Source organism: Gekko japonicus, unplaced genomic scaffold (genome assembly GCF_001447785.1).
Source record: "Gekko japonicus isolate JY-2015 unplaced genomic scaffold, Gekko_japonicus_V1.1 scaffold846, whole genome shotgun sequence".
NCBI lineage: Eukaryota > Metazoa > Chordata > Lepidosauria > Squamata > Gekkonidae > Gekko > Gekko japonicus.
In genome coordinates, this window is record NW_015164696.1 from 216,166 (window position 1) to 233,384 (window position 17,219).

Genomic DNA, 17,219 nt, shown 5'->3' on the forward strand with positions numbered 1-17,219 from the left:
CTGCACTTACGATTACCATGTGGAAAGATGCTCAAAAGCCTCCAGGCTGAAGCTAAATTGCTGCCTTTATTCTGTGGTCGCAGTATGAAGTTGTGCTCCCGGCATGCATGAACTATCACAATTCTCAGGGTGCTGTTACGTTCATAGAAGGCCCCGCTTCTACTTGAGGGCTCCATTCTCCAGGATTTGTCTGCTATCCCAAAGGCCGGGTCTAACATGTAACTCCAGACCCTCTTGGGGTCCCACTGTGAGCACTGAGCCACAGCACCACCTTCTCTCTAACCGCCATTAGTGGTCTCAGTTGGTCCTTAAGAAACCGCCACTTGCCACATAGTGCTCCCATTCAGACTGGGAGGGGCTAGATGTGTTTGTGGCAGGCTGCCGCACCTTCATATGCAGCACACCACATGGTGTTGGAAGAGAGAAGGGAGAGGTGCAGGCACTTTGCACACACGTCCAGCTTAACTAGTACAGGAATAAGGGGACCAAGCCTGTCACTATAGCCGGAGGCCTCCCACCTCTGGCTATCTGGTGTAGCAGCAGGTGAAAATTGGGTACCATAGAGATTTTGGGGGTTGCTAGAATGTCACAGAGCACATGATGTCACTTCCAGTTGCATGAGTGGAAGTGATGTTGTGATGACACCAAGCCCTGTCCCCAAAGGGTCCCAGGGAGAGTGGTACTGGGAAGACATGAGAAGGGGTGGAAGAAAGAGGGTACAGAAGTACAGCTCATCTTCCCCAACTCCAAGTCCAGGAATTCTGTTATTTTTAAAAGCAGTAACGTATATTCTTCAGAATTTTTAGTTTTACATCACAGGTCACAGTCCGAGCGCTTTCAGTTTCATATATTATTTGGTCATGTGCTTTGTTTCACTCTAGGTCGCTGTTGAGGTCTTCGGCCTAGTTCAGCAGTTGCTTCCTTCTGTAGCAATTCTGAATCAGAAGTATGCCCCTCCCACCTTCAACCCTAATCAGTCTACAGACAGTACCACAGGAAACCAGCCAGAACAAGGGCTCTCTGCTTGTACTACCTCTAGCCACTATGCTGTCATTGAATGTGAGCATCCCTACAAACCAGCTTGTATTACCCACTACAAGGTAAGCACTACTTTTGACGGCACAAACCTTCTCAGACCTAGTTAAACGTTGTTTTGTGCAATACTTGGTTCTGGTGGAAAGCAGGTTGTTTTAGGGTCAGACTGGATGTTATGGCTTTTGACAAGCTGAGTCTGGGTTTCCCAGACAGGAGCAGTGGGGAACTGCAGGGGCCTGATTCTATTTGGACTGTGGCATGGGGGGAGGGGAGGAGTGGTTTGTGCTCCTCCGTCCCATTTTCCTGAGCCCAAACAGCCCCGATTTGCAGTTCCAGAATGGGGCAAATCCCGGATCTCCTGGGGCTGTTTTGCCCCAGAAAAACTTGCTGAAAGTCGTAATGTCTAGTTTTGCACTTTGTTTTGTCAGCTGCTTCAGATCCTGTGTTGAAGGCCGAGCTAGATGTGACCCAGGAGATCCGGGATTAGGGTATCCTGCAGGTTTTTTAAAAGACTAAAAGCAGCTGTGGAACCGGATTTGGGGGCCATGACACTGAGGGAGAGAGAGTTAGCTAAGCGTTTCACCCCACACCCATCCTGCAGTTGCTTTTTAAACCTTTGAAAAATGTGAGAGGACCAAAACATGGATTTCCTCCACCTCATTTGCTCCTAAGAGGTTGTGAATACAGCACATAAATGTTGGAATATATTAGCAGCAATTACGTGGTGCTATAAGGAAGGGATATCTGCATTGTAAACATCAGGAATTGGTTTAAATATGTGTCCATACCTACATCGCAGCGCACTATGCTAATTGATGGATGCCATATTGCCTACATGTTACACTATGCTAATACTGTACAATTGATGGATGCCATATTGCCTACATGTTAACGTACTTTCAGATTTTTTTCAAGCCTCCAACTCAGACAGTTCTAGATATTTGGTTACCTGTATAGTGTAAATAACCAGACCATATTGCTCAGTCATTCTCGAGTTGAGGTTTTGTAATGAACAAGCAAGCATTTGCTACTAGAGATATTCTAAAGTTTATGTCGAGGCTGGGGCTTTGTATTGTATCTTATTTTAGGAACAGATTGTGCAGTGCTGGTTCCATACATTGTGAGGGTCTCCTAAACAGCTGCTGCCAAATGATAACCAAAGGCCCTGTATCTAAATGTTGGGGACTGGCCATTGGCCATTTCTTTGGAGATTCCCATTAGGGCTTTCACACATGATTAAGAATCTTGGATTTGTTTTGTCAGTTTGTCATCTCCCTCCCATCACACAGCAGTCCTACTAATCAAATTCAAGGATAACATGGGCCTATTTATGTACTATGTAAGTTTTTTAATAGGAACAATGGTACTTTTTCAGATTAGCAGAGCTTAACACTGTAGTAAACTGTTGCTAGGACATGAACCAATTTCCCCAAAGATTCTGGAGCTCAGTACTTTAACTTTCGTTTGATACTGGGTTCTGTTCATTCTTATCCAGAAAGAAGTCCATGTTCTGTAAGCTCATTGGGAAAATCACATTAACCTCTTTGTTCCTGCTTTTGTCCAGGTGACTTTTCCAGAATGTGTTAGATGGATAACAATAGAGTTTGACCCTCAGTGTGGAACAGCTCAGTCAGAAGATGTCCTTCGCTTGCTCATTCCTGCCCGAATTCTACAGAACTCAGGATTTGGACCAAAGCAGACCTCTGTCCATGAAAACCTTAACTCATGGATAGAACTGAAGAAATTCTCAGGCTCATCTGGATGGCCTACTATGGTCTTAGTGCTGCCGGGTAAATACAAATGGCTTCTAAAAATTATCCCTAGTGGCAGGCCAACATTGACCCACGGTTTTAGAAAAGCAATTCTGAATTTCACGAATGCGAGATTCCCAGTGAAACACGTGGCATGGTTATGTCAAGAGGCAATCAGTTCTCTGTACATTTTCTTCGGTTCCATCAGCTCTCGAAGGGCTCATATTGTACAGTCACTTTTGAACTCACAGTGCTTCAGTTGAACCCGCCTTTGTCAAGAGGTAATGGTTAAGTATCTGAAATAATAGTCTTCTTCCCTGCATCATCTGCAACTAAAGCAAGTGGCACTATTCTGGGGGGGGGGGGAATCGGCAGGGGGGGGGGGAGCACTACCCGGCCAGGCTGTGTGAGTTGGCCTCTTCCCTGAGTGGGGGGGGGGGGCAGCAGAATTCTTTTAGATTGGTTCTAGGAAGTTCTAAGCATTGCTGAGCAGAAAGTAGAGTCCCATCCATGCAACGGCACTCAAAGGTGCCGATCAGCAACCTGGTCTGGGCCAAATCCTTACAAGTTAATTACTGGGATAGATTTTGTAGAAAATTGGAAAAGAAAGTGATGGATAATGTGTGTTTCTGATTCCTACAAATAAGCACAAAAGGCTGAGTACAAATTACAGGCAGACTGCACATCTGCTTTTAGGGAGAATTGGATGAGAATCCTTTTTTATTTCTTTGCTAAATTCAGTATTTCGTTTTAGGTAATGAAGCACTCTTCTCACTTGAAACTGCATCAGATTACGTGAAAGATGAGAAGGCCACCTTCTATGGTTTCAAATGTTTTGCTATTGGCTATGAATTTAGTCCAGGACCTGATGAGGTAAGGGTGAGTTTCTAAGTACAGCAGCCTTCGAAACAATCATACAGATAGTCCATCCATCGCACTGTTGTTCCTCCAGGCCAGCAGTGGGAATGTTAATCCCATTTTAATTGAAACACTTCTGCAGAGTAGATATCATATACAGACTTGATTGTTTGAAGTAACTGTTTTGATTTCTTTTCCAGTGTTTTCTTTCTTTAAAATGCCAGCAGGGATGTATCACCAATTTTACTTATTTATTAAACCACAAAGTTTACATGAATCTTGTCATTCAGTAGACTTTAAATTTTACGGCCCTCAGGACTACCATATAACAACATCACTCGGAATCACTTTTGATGCAGTTCGATCTTTCTCTTTTGATCAGCTACCCATCTTAATTTTATTTTAGCTTTCCCCCCTTTCCTTTTTTTAAAAATGCCTTTTGTATCACTACTTGGAGAAAGGCTGGGTAAAAAAAAGTTCCCAATAAATTAGAACTCTGCCTGATAGATTGGAAAGACCTGAGACCCTTTGTTTTGGGAAGGTGTAGGAGGGTAGCAGCTAGGAGCTGCGGTGGCTCAAGTGGTTAAGACGCTGAACTGCAGGCTGTGGAAGGTCAGTAGTTCAGCAGTTCGAGACCCGGGTGCCGCATGATGGAGTGAGCTCCCATCTCTAGTTCCAGCTCCTGCCAACCTAGCAGTTCGAAAGCAAGAAATTGCAAGTAGATAAATAGATACCACTTCGGTGGGAAGGGAACAGTGTTCCATGCGCCTTGGTGTTTAGTCATGCCGGCCACATGACCACGGAAACATCTTCAGACAGCGCTGGCTCTTCGGCTTTGAAACGGAGATGAGCACCGCAACCCTAGAGTCGGATTTGACTGGCTTTCGAGCAAGGGAACCTTTACCTTTAGTCTGGCTAGACATGGCTATCAGGGCCTTGCAGGCTGAGAAGGGGGCTGGTAAATGGGGCAGACTTCAGTTGTCTGACACCTTTACCCATTTCCTGGCAGTCCTGTTCCCTCCACTACACTGACCTTTTCCATTTACAAAGGCACTTCCCCCACATCTTTTATTACTGTTCCATGTCGCTCACAGCTTCATTGTAGTACCTTAGCCACATACCCCCACACACACCTTCCCAAAACAAAGGATACATGAATTGCAGGGACTTTTTCCGGAGGCCACAAACTGCTCGCCTCCCCAGAAAAAATTAGAAATTTGATTTCAAAAAGTTACACATTTTATTTATGTAGTTTTTAGTTTTCAGACTGAGAGGCTGAAAGAATTTGAGTCCCTAAAATGAAGGGGGGGAAAACGTATTTTTGTTCTATTTGTTTTAAGGGTATCATTCAGCTGGAGAAAGAGCTGGCCAATCTCGGAGGAGCGTGTGCTGCAGCTTTGATGAAAAAAGACCTGGCACTTCCCATTGGTACGTGGCCTTTAAAGGGGGCGGATTCACCCTTATTTGTAGAATTCATCAAACAGCTATAGGATCTGCTTTTGGGGGAGGAATATTATGTTAAAGGTAACAGTCACAATCCAGCTAGATTCGATTGTGATTAACACATGGAGTTCACTGCCATGGGAGGGGGTGGCGGCTACAAGCATGGACAGCTTCAGGAGGGTATTAGATAAGCATACGGAGCAGAGGTCCATCAGTGGCTATTAGCCACAAGGTATAGATAGGAACTCTCAGTCTGCGGCAAGGGATGCTCTGTATTCTTGGTGCTTGGGGGGGCAACAGTGGGAGAACTTCTAGTGTCCTGGCCCCACTGCTGGACCTCCTGATGGGACCTGGTATTTTTGGCCCCTGTATGACAGAGTGTTGGACTGGGTGGGCCATTGGCCTGATCCAACACTGGCTTCTCTTATGTTCTTATGAGTCCAGTGGCACCTTAGAGACCAGCAAGAGTTTCAGGGTATAAGCTTTGGAGAGTCAAAGCTCTGCTGGACTCTGGAATCTAGCCGTTTTACTGCAGACCAACACCGCCACTCTCTGAAACTGGTCACCATCCGGACTGCTTCAGGAGCATGCTCAGGGGCTTCTGCATGCCCAGCAGGGACTGCATCAGACTCCGCGGACTAGATTCAGACTAAAGTGACCCTTTCCACCCATTCCCCCCTTTCCACCGCAGAGTCCCCGTGTGTCATTCCCCAGGCCCCCTCCTGTTTCCCAGGAGCAGCATTTGGTAGAGATCAGAGGGCTGCCGTGGGAGGCAGGAGATTTCCAGTCTGCTGCTGGAAAATTTAGTCGGTATCCAGCTCTACGAGTAGCAGCTGCTGATGCCACGCCACAAACTGCTTTGGGAAATCTCCTGAGCTTCAGCGGTGACTTGCCTGCAGAGCACAGGATTGCTTATCTGATGAAAAGCCAAAAGTCCTGCTTGACTGGTGAAGTACTTAGTTACGCCGTTTCCCTCGACTGTGGTCAGTGTGGGTATAATCTTCCAATTAGTGCAGCTGGTTTAATCCCCTTCAAGATGCTGAAAGAAAATCATCTTAATTGCGTCCTGTAAGTTCACAATCATTTTTTTTCTGGAGCATTTGTGCTGCATAAATGGTGCTTATTAAGCTTGGAGGGGCGCTTTTGTATCTTCCCAAGAATCTTTTAATTTCATGCTGTCCTACTTGGTTGTCCCCCCCCCCCCTTTGGGATTTGTTAGCATTAGTTAGAGGATATCTCTGTCTTCCAGGGGTAAGGAGTCAGAATTTCATGTCAGGACTGCTCAGGTTAATAGTGCTAAAAATTATACCCAGGCAAGAACCACTTGACCAATTTATCTCATTGAAAAAAAATCAGTATTCTTTTTTAAGGATATGGATTCAGTTGATATCACAACACTGTGTGCTGTTTGGTTAACAGGCAATGAATTTGAAGAAGATCTTGAGATACTTGAAGAGGCCGCTCTGCAGGTAGACGATTGCTGCTGCCCTTACAAAACACTTTTTGAGACGCCTTGCTAATTCGCAGAACAGCAGGAAGATGGTTTAATTGCTCAGGAAATCATTTTGTAGAGTTGATTAACGTCTATGGCCAAAGTAATAGAATGTCTCAAGGGAAATGAGGGTCACTAGCTGCAGGCAAGGTCTGTATGTCACAGTTTGGTGATGTGGTTAAGTGCGTGGACTCTAATCTGGGAGAACCGGGTTTGATTCCCCACTCCTCCACTTGCAGCTGCTGGATGACCTTGGGCAAGCCATAGTTCTTTCAGAGCTGTTGTCTCAAGGACAGTTCTAGAAAGAGCTCTCTCAGCCCCACCTACCTCACAGGGTGTCTGTTGTGGAGAGGGGAAGGGAAAGGAGTTTGTAAACAGCTCTGAGACTCCGGGTGAAGGGCGGGGTATAAATCCAATCTCTTCTTCTTCTACAAAGAGAGAGAACAAGATCTGCTGTGTTGATGTCCTCAGCTGGGCTGTAGTGGCCGCTGACAGTGTCCTCCAACTTCTATGAGTTCTTTGTAAACCCCTGAAATGTGTTTTCTTGATTTTTTTTCTACAGGCTAGAAACCCACTCTTGAGACTTTCAGTTACTTCCTTTATAACCCTTGAGATCCATCAATTTCTAGATGGGTCATACTGTGTAATTTGCAGCAGTTGCTTTTTTAACAGCACCTCGAACCGTAGGGGGGGTGGAAACCCCAACCTTTTGATGTGTTGGAGCAGTCTCAGTGACAGTGGTCTTAAATGCAGTGCGATCAGTATATCTATGTATAATGTTTATAATGTGGCAGTACTTGTATACTAATATTTTATGTTTTCCAAATGGCTGTACAAATCGGATGGGCTGTTCTCCAGAGAATGGTCATCAGTATGTGCAGCAGTCTGTTTTTTCTTTGCCTGCATCTTGTTATGTAGCGTTGAAAGGTTCCAGGTTCAAATTCTCCATCTATAAACTATAGTGGACGTACAGATGGGACTGTGTGTTTTACCTGCACAAGCATGTATAACAACAATACAATTTTTGGGCAGGAACGCACAGGAACGGAGTTCCGGCTGGCCTCCAAGTTGGCCACACCCAGCAGGAACTCATTAGCATAATGGGCCACACCCAACACCAGAAACTCATTAGGATTGGCTACATTAGGGGTGTGTGGCCTAACATGCAAAGGAGTTCCTGCTCCAAAAAAGGCCCTGGGTTTTGACAACAAACAAGGTAAACAGAATAAGAAGCAAAAAGTGGGTGTGGCTGGATGACCACACTTCTGGTAACATGGGGGTGCGACCTAATGTGCTAATGAGCTGTGCTGTCCGGGGTGTGGCCCAATATGCTAATGAGTTTCTGCTGTTGGGTGTGGCCTATTATGCTAATGAGTTCCTGCTGGGCTTTTTACTGTTAGGAAGAAAGTTACAGCTTCTCTTCCTCAAGTATACCCTGTATGCAAATTGAGCAGTGTAACTTGTGGTCATCAGGAAAGTTCTGTAAAGCAGCTAATCTAGAAAGTCCTGGGTTTAATGGCCTTGTTTATCCCAGAAGAAGAAATTTATGTTTTTTATGTCATTGATAAACCTTCCAAGCAGCTCAAGGTGGGAACATATGTCTCTCCTTTTATTCTCAGACAACCCTGTGAGGTAGTGTAGCATGATACAGGAACTGTACTATAGTCAGTTTTCAATCTAGGTGTTGCCAATCAAAATTGGGCATTCTGTCCACCGTATCACCTGCTTTTCAGACTGGCCAAATATCACTGCTTGTTGGATGTTTGCTTGGATTTTCTATCCATCCTTCCAGAACATTGGAGTTCATTTGTCAAAACTGGAGTCTCTCTATCAGACACAGCCCTATGCATTCTCCCTGCATGCACACACCCACTTTTATATAAATATTTATGCCATTGGGCTCTACTGGTAGCAGGAGCTCCTTTGCATATTAGGCCACACACCCCTAGTGTAGCCAATCCTCCAAGAGCTTACAGTAGCCCCATGGTTCTGCACAGGCTGATTTAATGTGTGAACCCTTACAGGGTGTAGTTTAAACTACCCTGAGCTCTTGAGATTGAAGAGCTTTTTAAAATGCAGGAGCTACTAGTTGATGAAGATTCCACCCAAAGGTGGTATATTATATTTATTCCTTTTTAGGAGGACGGTGAAAATAAGTTTCAGCCTGGCTTTTGAGCTGTAGATAACTGAGATTTAAAATGTGGTTTTAGCTATTCCCCCCCCCCCAATGATTTTTGGTCCTTTCAGCCTTGGCATGGCAATGTTTTGTAATCAGATTGTTGTATTTTGTAAATGTTAGCCACTCAGGGAGAATCTTAATAGGCAGGATGTGCGTTTTTAAAATTCAGTTAAAATGACTGGATTTGTTATCATGTTTTAAAAAGCAGTACATTTGTTTAGAAACAAAATGTAATATTTTTATCATTTCTGACTAGGTTTGTAAATCACACTCTGGCATCCTGGGAAAAGGTTTAGCATTGTCACATTCACCAACTATCCTGGAGGCACTTGAAGGAACTCTCCCACTGCAAGTACAAAGCAATGAACAGTCATTTTTGGAGGATTTTATTTCCTGTGTACCAGGATCAAGTGGTGGACGGCTTGCAAGGTACTTTAGTTGCTGTATTACATTGCTGTATCCATGACCCCAGTTGTTATGGTCATTTTGAATAGAATCCAAATGCTCTTATCTCTTGAGTATTTTTTGTCTGCTTTACTTATATACTTTACTTCGAAAAATGCATTTTTCTCTCGCATACTTGTCTTTCGATTTTTAATCAGTGCAGGAAAAGACGTGCCATTTTAATCCTTGAGAATTCTTTTAAAAACATTTTTTTTCATTAAGTAGTACCATTGTTCATTATGTCCTGAACTAAATCCTGGTTGTAGCAGGTGTGGTGTTATCCTCTGTGCATATGGACAGAAGTCATTTATTTTAACACTCGTGTAGCTAGAAAGCACTGATGCAGAAAGATTTTTTAAAAGCGTAGTGTTTTACTATAGAAGTAATGACCTAAGATCTTTTCTTTTCTAGTAACTTTATGTTTCTTGCTGTAATATACAAATTGTCTTATTCTGGACTCCCTTTTGTAGCGAGAGATTTAATCTCCACAGCGCATGAAGATATAGAGAGTGGTAAATGATTTTGTTGCTCTTGGTTTTTAGGTGGCTTCAGCCAGATTCCTATGCAGATCCCCAGAAAACATCCTTGATTCTGAATAAAGATGATATCCGGTGTGGCTGGCCAACCGTTATTACAGTGCAGACCAAGGACCAATATGGTGACGTTGTTCATGTGCCCAATATGAAGGTGATAGTCTGCGGATTTAAAAAGACACTCTTACATTTGCCGGTATACTTCTTGTGTAATAACTTGACACAGAGAGAGGGTGTTTTGATTTTTTTAAAAAAATCCTTTCTGAAGTGCTGCTTGATTTAAGGCTGGCTCCGGTTACTTAGATTATTATATAGTTTGAATCACAGCTTGGCCCATAGTAATTTAATTTACCGTTTAGATGGAGATCACGTTTGGTGCTGGAATATCTTTAGAGCATTTCTATTTATTTTTTAGAATACGTTTTACTTTTATTTTATAACAACAACAAACAAATGGGGAAAAATCAAATACAAAGCAAGTCTACACACAAATATAAAATAGGAGAATCTATCCATTAAGTATCTCTTAAGTTTTTCTCTCTAAACACAAATAAGTTTTTACACCTTATAATGTTAAAGTTTTGCACATATTACTATCAACGTCCTTATTATGTTCTTCTTTCATTCTATTCTGGTTGTATACACAGTTCATTTAATATATTCTTCAATCCATCTGTAAAATCTTGACCATGTACTTTCAAAGTTTTCCTCTTTTTGTCCTTTTTAAAGTAAAGTCAGTTTGCACATCTCAGCCATTTCCAGTAGTTTATTTATTATTTCTTGTTTTGATGGTGACTCTTTTCTTCGCTGATATTTAGCATATAATATTTTCCCTCTGAGAGGAGGACATCTTGATGGGTGTTTCCCACCCTGTCCTTAGGGAGGCAGGAACCAAACTTCACTTCCTGTTCTCTCGGTGGGACACGCCCCTCAATTCAGTTTTGTTCCTGCCTCAGTGGGGAGAGCAGCACGAAGTTAGCACTCGTGCCTTTTTTTGACTATTTTCTGATTCTACTGGCTTTCTGAATTTTAACCCTAACTCTGTAGCTGTTCCTCCTTCTCAGCCGCCTCCTCCCCCGCTTATTCTCTTCTGTCTCCCACCTTTTTTCCTTCCTTGCCTGAACCTCTGCCTAGGGCTGCCAAATGTGAGCGGGGAGCGGGGAATCCCCCGCTTTGAAGCCCCGAAGCCCCGCCCCCAGCGTGCCCAGTGTGCCCACGTCACTTCTGGGTGACGCGCACGCGGTGCGCGCGCGCACAACCCCGACGCCAGCCGGGAGCCCCCCGCTCCCGGCCGAGAACAATTTGGCAACCCTACCTCTGCCTGATGCTCCGGCCTTTCATGTATGGGCAAAGAAAGTATTCCAGCTTCTGTTAGTGCTTTGCAGAAGTCATATAAGGCCTTTAAAAGCAGAATTTTAATAGAATATTACAGCTTGGGTTTACAGCTTGACTGGTTGTTCACATTGCAGGATTTACCTCCTGTTGAGGGACTAGGGGCATCTAAGAAGTGAAATTTAGCAGCTGTTCGAAATTTAGCAGCCTGACCTTTGATTTCATGCCTTTTCCCTCTTTGCTTAGGACTGAGTGAAAATAGGTTTTCTTTGCATTTCTACTGGCTATTGTACAAAACCTTTTGAAAAAGAATTGGATACATTTGCAAAGTACTTTTGGTTACTGCTGGCTCTTTTTTAACTTTAATATATATTTTACTTGTTCTTATTGAAATTTGGCAGGTGGAAGTCAAGGCAATTCCTGTTTCCCAGAAGAAAACTTCCTTGCAGCAAGAACAGGCAAAAAAACTCCAGCGAATACCAGGCAGTCCTGCAGGGGCTGCTGCTGCTGCCGCCAGCACCGATATGACATTTGGAGGACTTCCTTCTCCCAAACTGGATGCTTCCTATGAACCAATGATAGTCAAAGAAGCTCGTTATATAGCTATTACAATGATGAAGGTACAGGAGTTTGAATATTGATTAGATGGACAAGGGAACTTTAGGAGTAACCAGAATTACTAGTCTTGTGCTAAAATGCTTCTGTTTGGTGTGGATTTCCATGCAAGTGTCCCTAAAGATATGTACGAATAAAAAAATTATGGAATGACATGTTCTTTTTCCCTGTCACCTCTTGCTTGAGCTTCACTCATTTTGTGCGGGGACCCTGCTGATGAAAATCTCACTAAAGATCCCTGACCTGGATAGCCCAGGCAAACCCGATCTTGTCAGATCTCGGAAGCTAAGCAGGGTCGACTCTGGCAAGTACTTGGAAGGGCGACCTCCAAAGAATAGCAGAAGTGGGATGCTGAGGCAAGCTAATCAAGCCACCTCTCTGAAAAACATCCAAGCACCCAGTAAGGGTCACCAGAAGTCACCATGACTTCCAGGCAAGCACACAAACACTCCCACATGTGTGTGCACGCGCACACAAATAAAATTAACTGAAGCAGAATGGTAAGAGAGTTGAGAGGATTGTGGATGATGGCATTATTTTGTAGCTCCTTAAGGGGAAAAAAACATTTAAGTCAGGGGTCCCCAATGTGGTACCTGTAGGCACCATCGTGGCCGCCAAGCATTTTAAGAAATTGGGTGGGGCCAGGTGTGGCGTTTGCCCAGCAAGCCTTCTGATTGGCCATTGGAGATTTGATTGGCAGTGCAGATATTTTTTTTTTTAAAAAAAAAACAAACTTTGCTTTGGCAGCAGGTGCCACAATAGCACAGGGATCTTCACAGTGTGACTGAATGTAAGCCGCAGCAGTCTTCCTCTTGCAGCTGCCATTTTGTGGCAGCCATTTTGTTCCTGTGCCAGCATGCTGTGTCAGAATTCCAAAGGTGCCTGAAGGCACAAAGAGGTTGGGGACCCCTGATTTAACTGAATCGTTGCTTGTTGGCATTTTCAGTAGGTATGTCAGAGTTTAATTGAAAAATTGTAGCCGGGCCTGTTTATGTGAGAGTTCAGGCAGAGAAGTATGCTGAGTAGCAATAACAGTTGGCCAATAAATTACTTTTCTTTTTAGAGTGGAGCAACTTATTCCATGTCAGATTTTTGATCCGAGAATCAAGATAACAACTGTTTCATTGGTGTTAAAACATACTCAATTTGATATGCTCGTTACTTTCAGGTATATGAAAATTATTCATTTGAAGAATTACGCTTTGCTTCACCAACACCTAAAAGGTAATCATTTTGTATACATTTCAACTTCTGTACGTTTTCATTTTTTTACATACGTGTGTGACTTTATGGAATAGTGGTTAAGTTCTTATCAGTGGTGTTCAGGTTTCACTGCTTCAGTATCAAGGAAAAAGTAGGTTGGGGACCCCTGATTTAACTGAATCGCTTATTGACATTTTCAGCAGGTATGTCAGAGTTTAATCGAAAAATTGTAGCCGGGCCTGTTTACGTGAGAGTTCAGACAGAGAAGTATGCTGAGTAACAATAACAGTTGGCCAATAAATTACTTTTCTTTTTAGAGTGGAGCAACTTATTCCATGTCAGATTTTTGATCCGAGAATCAAGATAACAACTGTTTCATTGGTGTTAAAACATACTCAATTTGATATGCTCGTTACTTTCAGGTATATGAAAATTATTCATTTGAAGAATTACGCTTTGCTTCACCAACACCTAAAAGGTAATCATTTTGTATACATTTCAACTTCTGTACGTTTTCATTTTTTTACATACGTGTGTGACTTTATGGAATAGTGGTTAAGTTCTTATCAGTGGTGTTCAGGTTTCACTGCTTCAGTATCAAGGAAAAAGTTATGAGGAAATTTCAGTTTATTTGGGAAGCTACAGCTAAATTTGCAGTTCAGTGGCAAATATTTCTTGTGGATTCACTCTTGCATTCTGTACCTGTCAAATGTCACCTTCCCCAGTGCCGCTTTCCTAGCCTGATTTGGGCACCCCCTACAACCACTTCTAATTTGCAAGGGTGGGGGGGGAGGTAGAAGGTCTAATCATATATATTTTTCAGCATCATCTCTGATATGTCCCTTAGTTGCACAAGTTTTAACTGAATCTTAGCATGAACTAATACAGAGCTGATGAGTCAGAAGGGAAAAGTTGGTGGTGGTGGGGAGGACACAACATATTCTGATAGTCTTTGTTTAAAATGCTTGGGCAGAGGAAATTGTATTGTCCAGCTTTGATTTTTAATATAAAATAATTTTATCGCTTAGATTTTTTTTTTAAACTGCCCCCAAAGGGGCAGGGTTTTATTACATTTTCCACGTAACATACACAAACAATCATAACATATACATACATATACATACATACTAACAGTACAAACCACATACATGGAGGTAATTTTCAATTTTACTAATTTTACTAATATTTATACTGATGCCTATTCCACCTTAATAACAATTTCTCATGAACTGTGTAAGCAACTTTTCTGTCTCTATCATCCTAACAGGTATATATTTCATTTAGTAAACTCTTAGTCTGTCTCTTGCAAGCTTGCCAACATATATTTATCATACCAATTATAGAACTGTGACCAAGTATTCTGGAATGTCGAATCTGTTGCGCCTTTTATCAGTAAAGTCAATTTATCCAATTCCGCAGCCTCCAAGATTTTATTTACTAGTTCTCGTTTTGTTGGTATCTCCAGTAATTTCCAATATTTTGCATAGAGATTTCTTGCAGCCGTAGTTAAAAAAACAATCAAATAATGATCATCTTTGTTAGAATTATCAGGTAGAATATTCAACAACAAAGTCTCTGGTGTAAATAGTACTACCATCCCTAGTACCTTTTGCAAGATTTCATGTACCATTACCCAATATTTCTTAGATCTTTCACAATGCCACCACATGTGGTAAAATGAGCCAACCTTATTTTCACATTTCCAACATCGCTTAGATTTTTGAAGCATAAAGCTGACGGCTTAGATTTAATGTTGTAGCCATATGTGTCCTGTTGTGACTTCCATTATTCCTTTTTCCCCTAGACCAAGTGAAAACATGTTAATAAGAGTTAACAATGATGGTACTTATTGTGCTAACTGGACTCCTGGAGCAGTCGGACTCTACACCATTCATGTTACGATTGATGGCATTGAAATAGGTACATGTTAATTTTATATAACTTCTTTTTATATAACCTCACGGTTTTCGTTTTAGATTGTTCACAGCAGCATGCCAAAATTTGGATAGAGGATGTAAATTTGGAGGATAGTTTTTGAACCATGACTATCCATTCATTGCCACTTCCTTCCACCTCTTCAGAAGTATGTCAGCTTAATCCCAGCTTTGCAAAACTACATCTGTACTTCTTAATTTTATAGATGCGGGACTAGAAGTCAAAGTAAAAGACCCCCCGAAAGGAATGATACCTCCAGGAACTCAGTTGGTTAAACCAAAAACAGAACCCCTGCCAAACAAGGTATGAGAACTAAAGTCCACTCTTTGTGATTAAACAAGTCACTAGTGTGTGTAAATACATGAGCAGCATTAGCTAATGTAGTTAAACGTCTTTGGTAATGAGCCATATTTAGAGGTGAAGCACCAGCTGCGTGTGCGGAAGGTCCCAGGTGGACCTTTTAGGGAGGGGCTGTGGCTCAGTGGAAAAGCCTCTGCTTCATATGCGGAAGGCCCCAGCTGGCATCTCCAGTTGGAAGGATCAAGTAGGAGGTGTTGTGAAAGACCCCTGCGTGAGACCCTGGAGAGCCGCAGCCTGTCTGAGTGGACCATGCTGACCCTGATGTACCGATAGTCTGATTCAGTATAAGGCAGCTTCATGGATGTCCAGTCTGTGGCATTTCAAGTAAAAAGGAACTCAGGTAGCAGGTCTCAAAAAGACAGCTGACTGAGAGCCATTGCTGGTCAATTTATTTAGAATCTGGCTAGATATTTTTACATTCTCGGAGATCCGACAGAATTAATAAAACGGATTTTTAAAGAGAATTGTTTTCCTTGTTAAAGATTTTCACTTTGGGATCACTTCCAAGCTTACAAAGTTTTTGCATTCTGTTCTGCACATTCTCACAGACATGTGCAGGGTGGTGAGACCCAAGATCCAGCTCCTTTGGGCTGGTTCAGAGCGCTGCTCTCATTGGCGTCAGTGTTGCATCAGTATAAATACAGTGTACTCCATTTATGTGTTAAAAACCTTTCTGGGAGAATGTTTTTCTTTACGTATGTACCATTTGAAACCTCTGCTTCAGTGTTAATATTTACCTCATTTGCGTATGTTTTGAATAAATTTTGTTCCTGTTCACTTTAACAGCAAATCAGCTTATTCCTGTCCGTTTACCTCATTATTTATTTATTATTTTCAATTTGTATCCTGCCTTGCCGGGCAAACTGGCTCAAGGCGGCAAACAGACATTAAAATGCAATAAAACAATAAATACGATAAAATACACACAAAAGCAACCTACGTACCATCATAAAGTGCTAGTAAGGACAGTACAGATGATGGCATTCGGTATACGATCCCATAGTGGAAGGCAATATCACAGGGCTGTGAGATGTTCTGGTGGCTCATTCGACGGTGAGATTATCTCTCAGTTATCAGTCCAGGGTTGGGTGGATTTGTATCCAGGCCCAGATTCTATCCCCTTGAATCTTTTAGAATTGCCATGGGGACCATGGTGCAGTGGGGTGTGCAGGAAATTGTATGACAGAAAAAAAACCTTTTAGGGCAATGTCTAGTTCTCAGGAAATACATCACAGATTGAATCATGAAGGATAGGTAGATCAATGGCTACTAAGGAAACCTCCACCTGCAGAGACAATAAACCTCTGAATATCAGTGCAAGGAGGCAACATCAGAGAAAGGTCTTGATTTCTCTTCCCCGTTCGTTGGCCCTCCAGAGAAACTGGGTGGCAGCTGTGAGATACATAGTGATCTGATCCGGCAGGGTTATGTACAAGGGGAGGTCCGTCTCTCATTTTTAACCTGTTAAATATTTTCCTGCATGTTTTATTATTTGTTATGTCTATCTGATTTGCTCCAAAATATCTCCAAGTGGATAATTAGAACCTAATAGTTCTTCCGTAGATACCCGCCTCCAGACACAGAGCTTCTCTTGGATCTTCTTTGTGGTCTCTGTGCAGTCCCACACTGGACTTGACCTCAGAAACTTCTAGAGCTAATCCTCAGCCTTTTGGGTGGGCTTTTTTCCCTCCGCTCTGGGGAGCAGGCATCAACTGTGCATGCCTGGACCTGAGGAGAAAGCCGCCACCCACTCAGTTCCTTCCAGCCCCCGCCATTCAGAGTGTCTTATGGGAAAGGTAGTTAACAGCACATAGTGGAATGAACAAGATCCATGTGAAACTTCTTAGGTGGCTTTTTCTCCCCAGTAGTCTGGCCAAACTACACGTTTCTTTTCCTTCCCAGAGTAGTGCTCTACTGCCAACTTGGCCCTGATTGCGTGTAGTGCAGGAAGGAGCAGGTGAAGCATGTCAGTCGCCTCCCAGACTCGAGTTGCTGGTCGCTGGGTCTGGGCTAAGCCACAGCAGTGTCCTTAGACACTC

At 42.8% G+C, this 17,219-nt stretch overlaps 1 protein-coding gene across 1 annotated transcript in view; it reads left to right on the top strand.

Moving 5' to 3' along the window:
* MYCBP2 (MYC binding protein 2, E3 ubiquitin protein ligase) overlaps positions 1-17,219 on the top strand; it is a 184,237-nt gene that overhangs the window by 87,503 nt on the left and 79,515 nt on the right. The window contains exons 40-50 of the mRNA XM_015409457.1: positions 882-1,100; positions 2,600-2,825; positions 3,541-3,659; positions 4,985-5,072; positions 6,507-6,556; positions 9,015-9,187; positions 9,745-9,889; positions 11,469-11,687; positions 12,851-12,906; positions 14,690-14,805; positions 15,026-15,123. Of these exons, the coding sequence (XP_015264943.1) occupies positions 882-1,100; positions 2,600-2,825; positions 3,541-3,659; positions 4,985-5,072; positions 6,507-6,556; positions 9,015-9,187; positions 9,745-9,889; positions 11,469-11,687; positions 12,851-12,906; positions 14,690-14,805; positions 15,026-15,123 (1,509 nt within the window). The remainder of the gene's footprint in view (positions 1-881; positions 1,101-2,599; positions 2,826-3,540; positions 3,660-4,984; positions 5,073-6,506; positions 6,557-9,014; positions 9,188-9,744; positions 9,890-11,468; positions 11,688-12,850; positions 12,907-14,689; positions 14,806-15,025; positions 15,124-17,219) is intronic.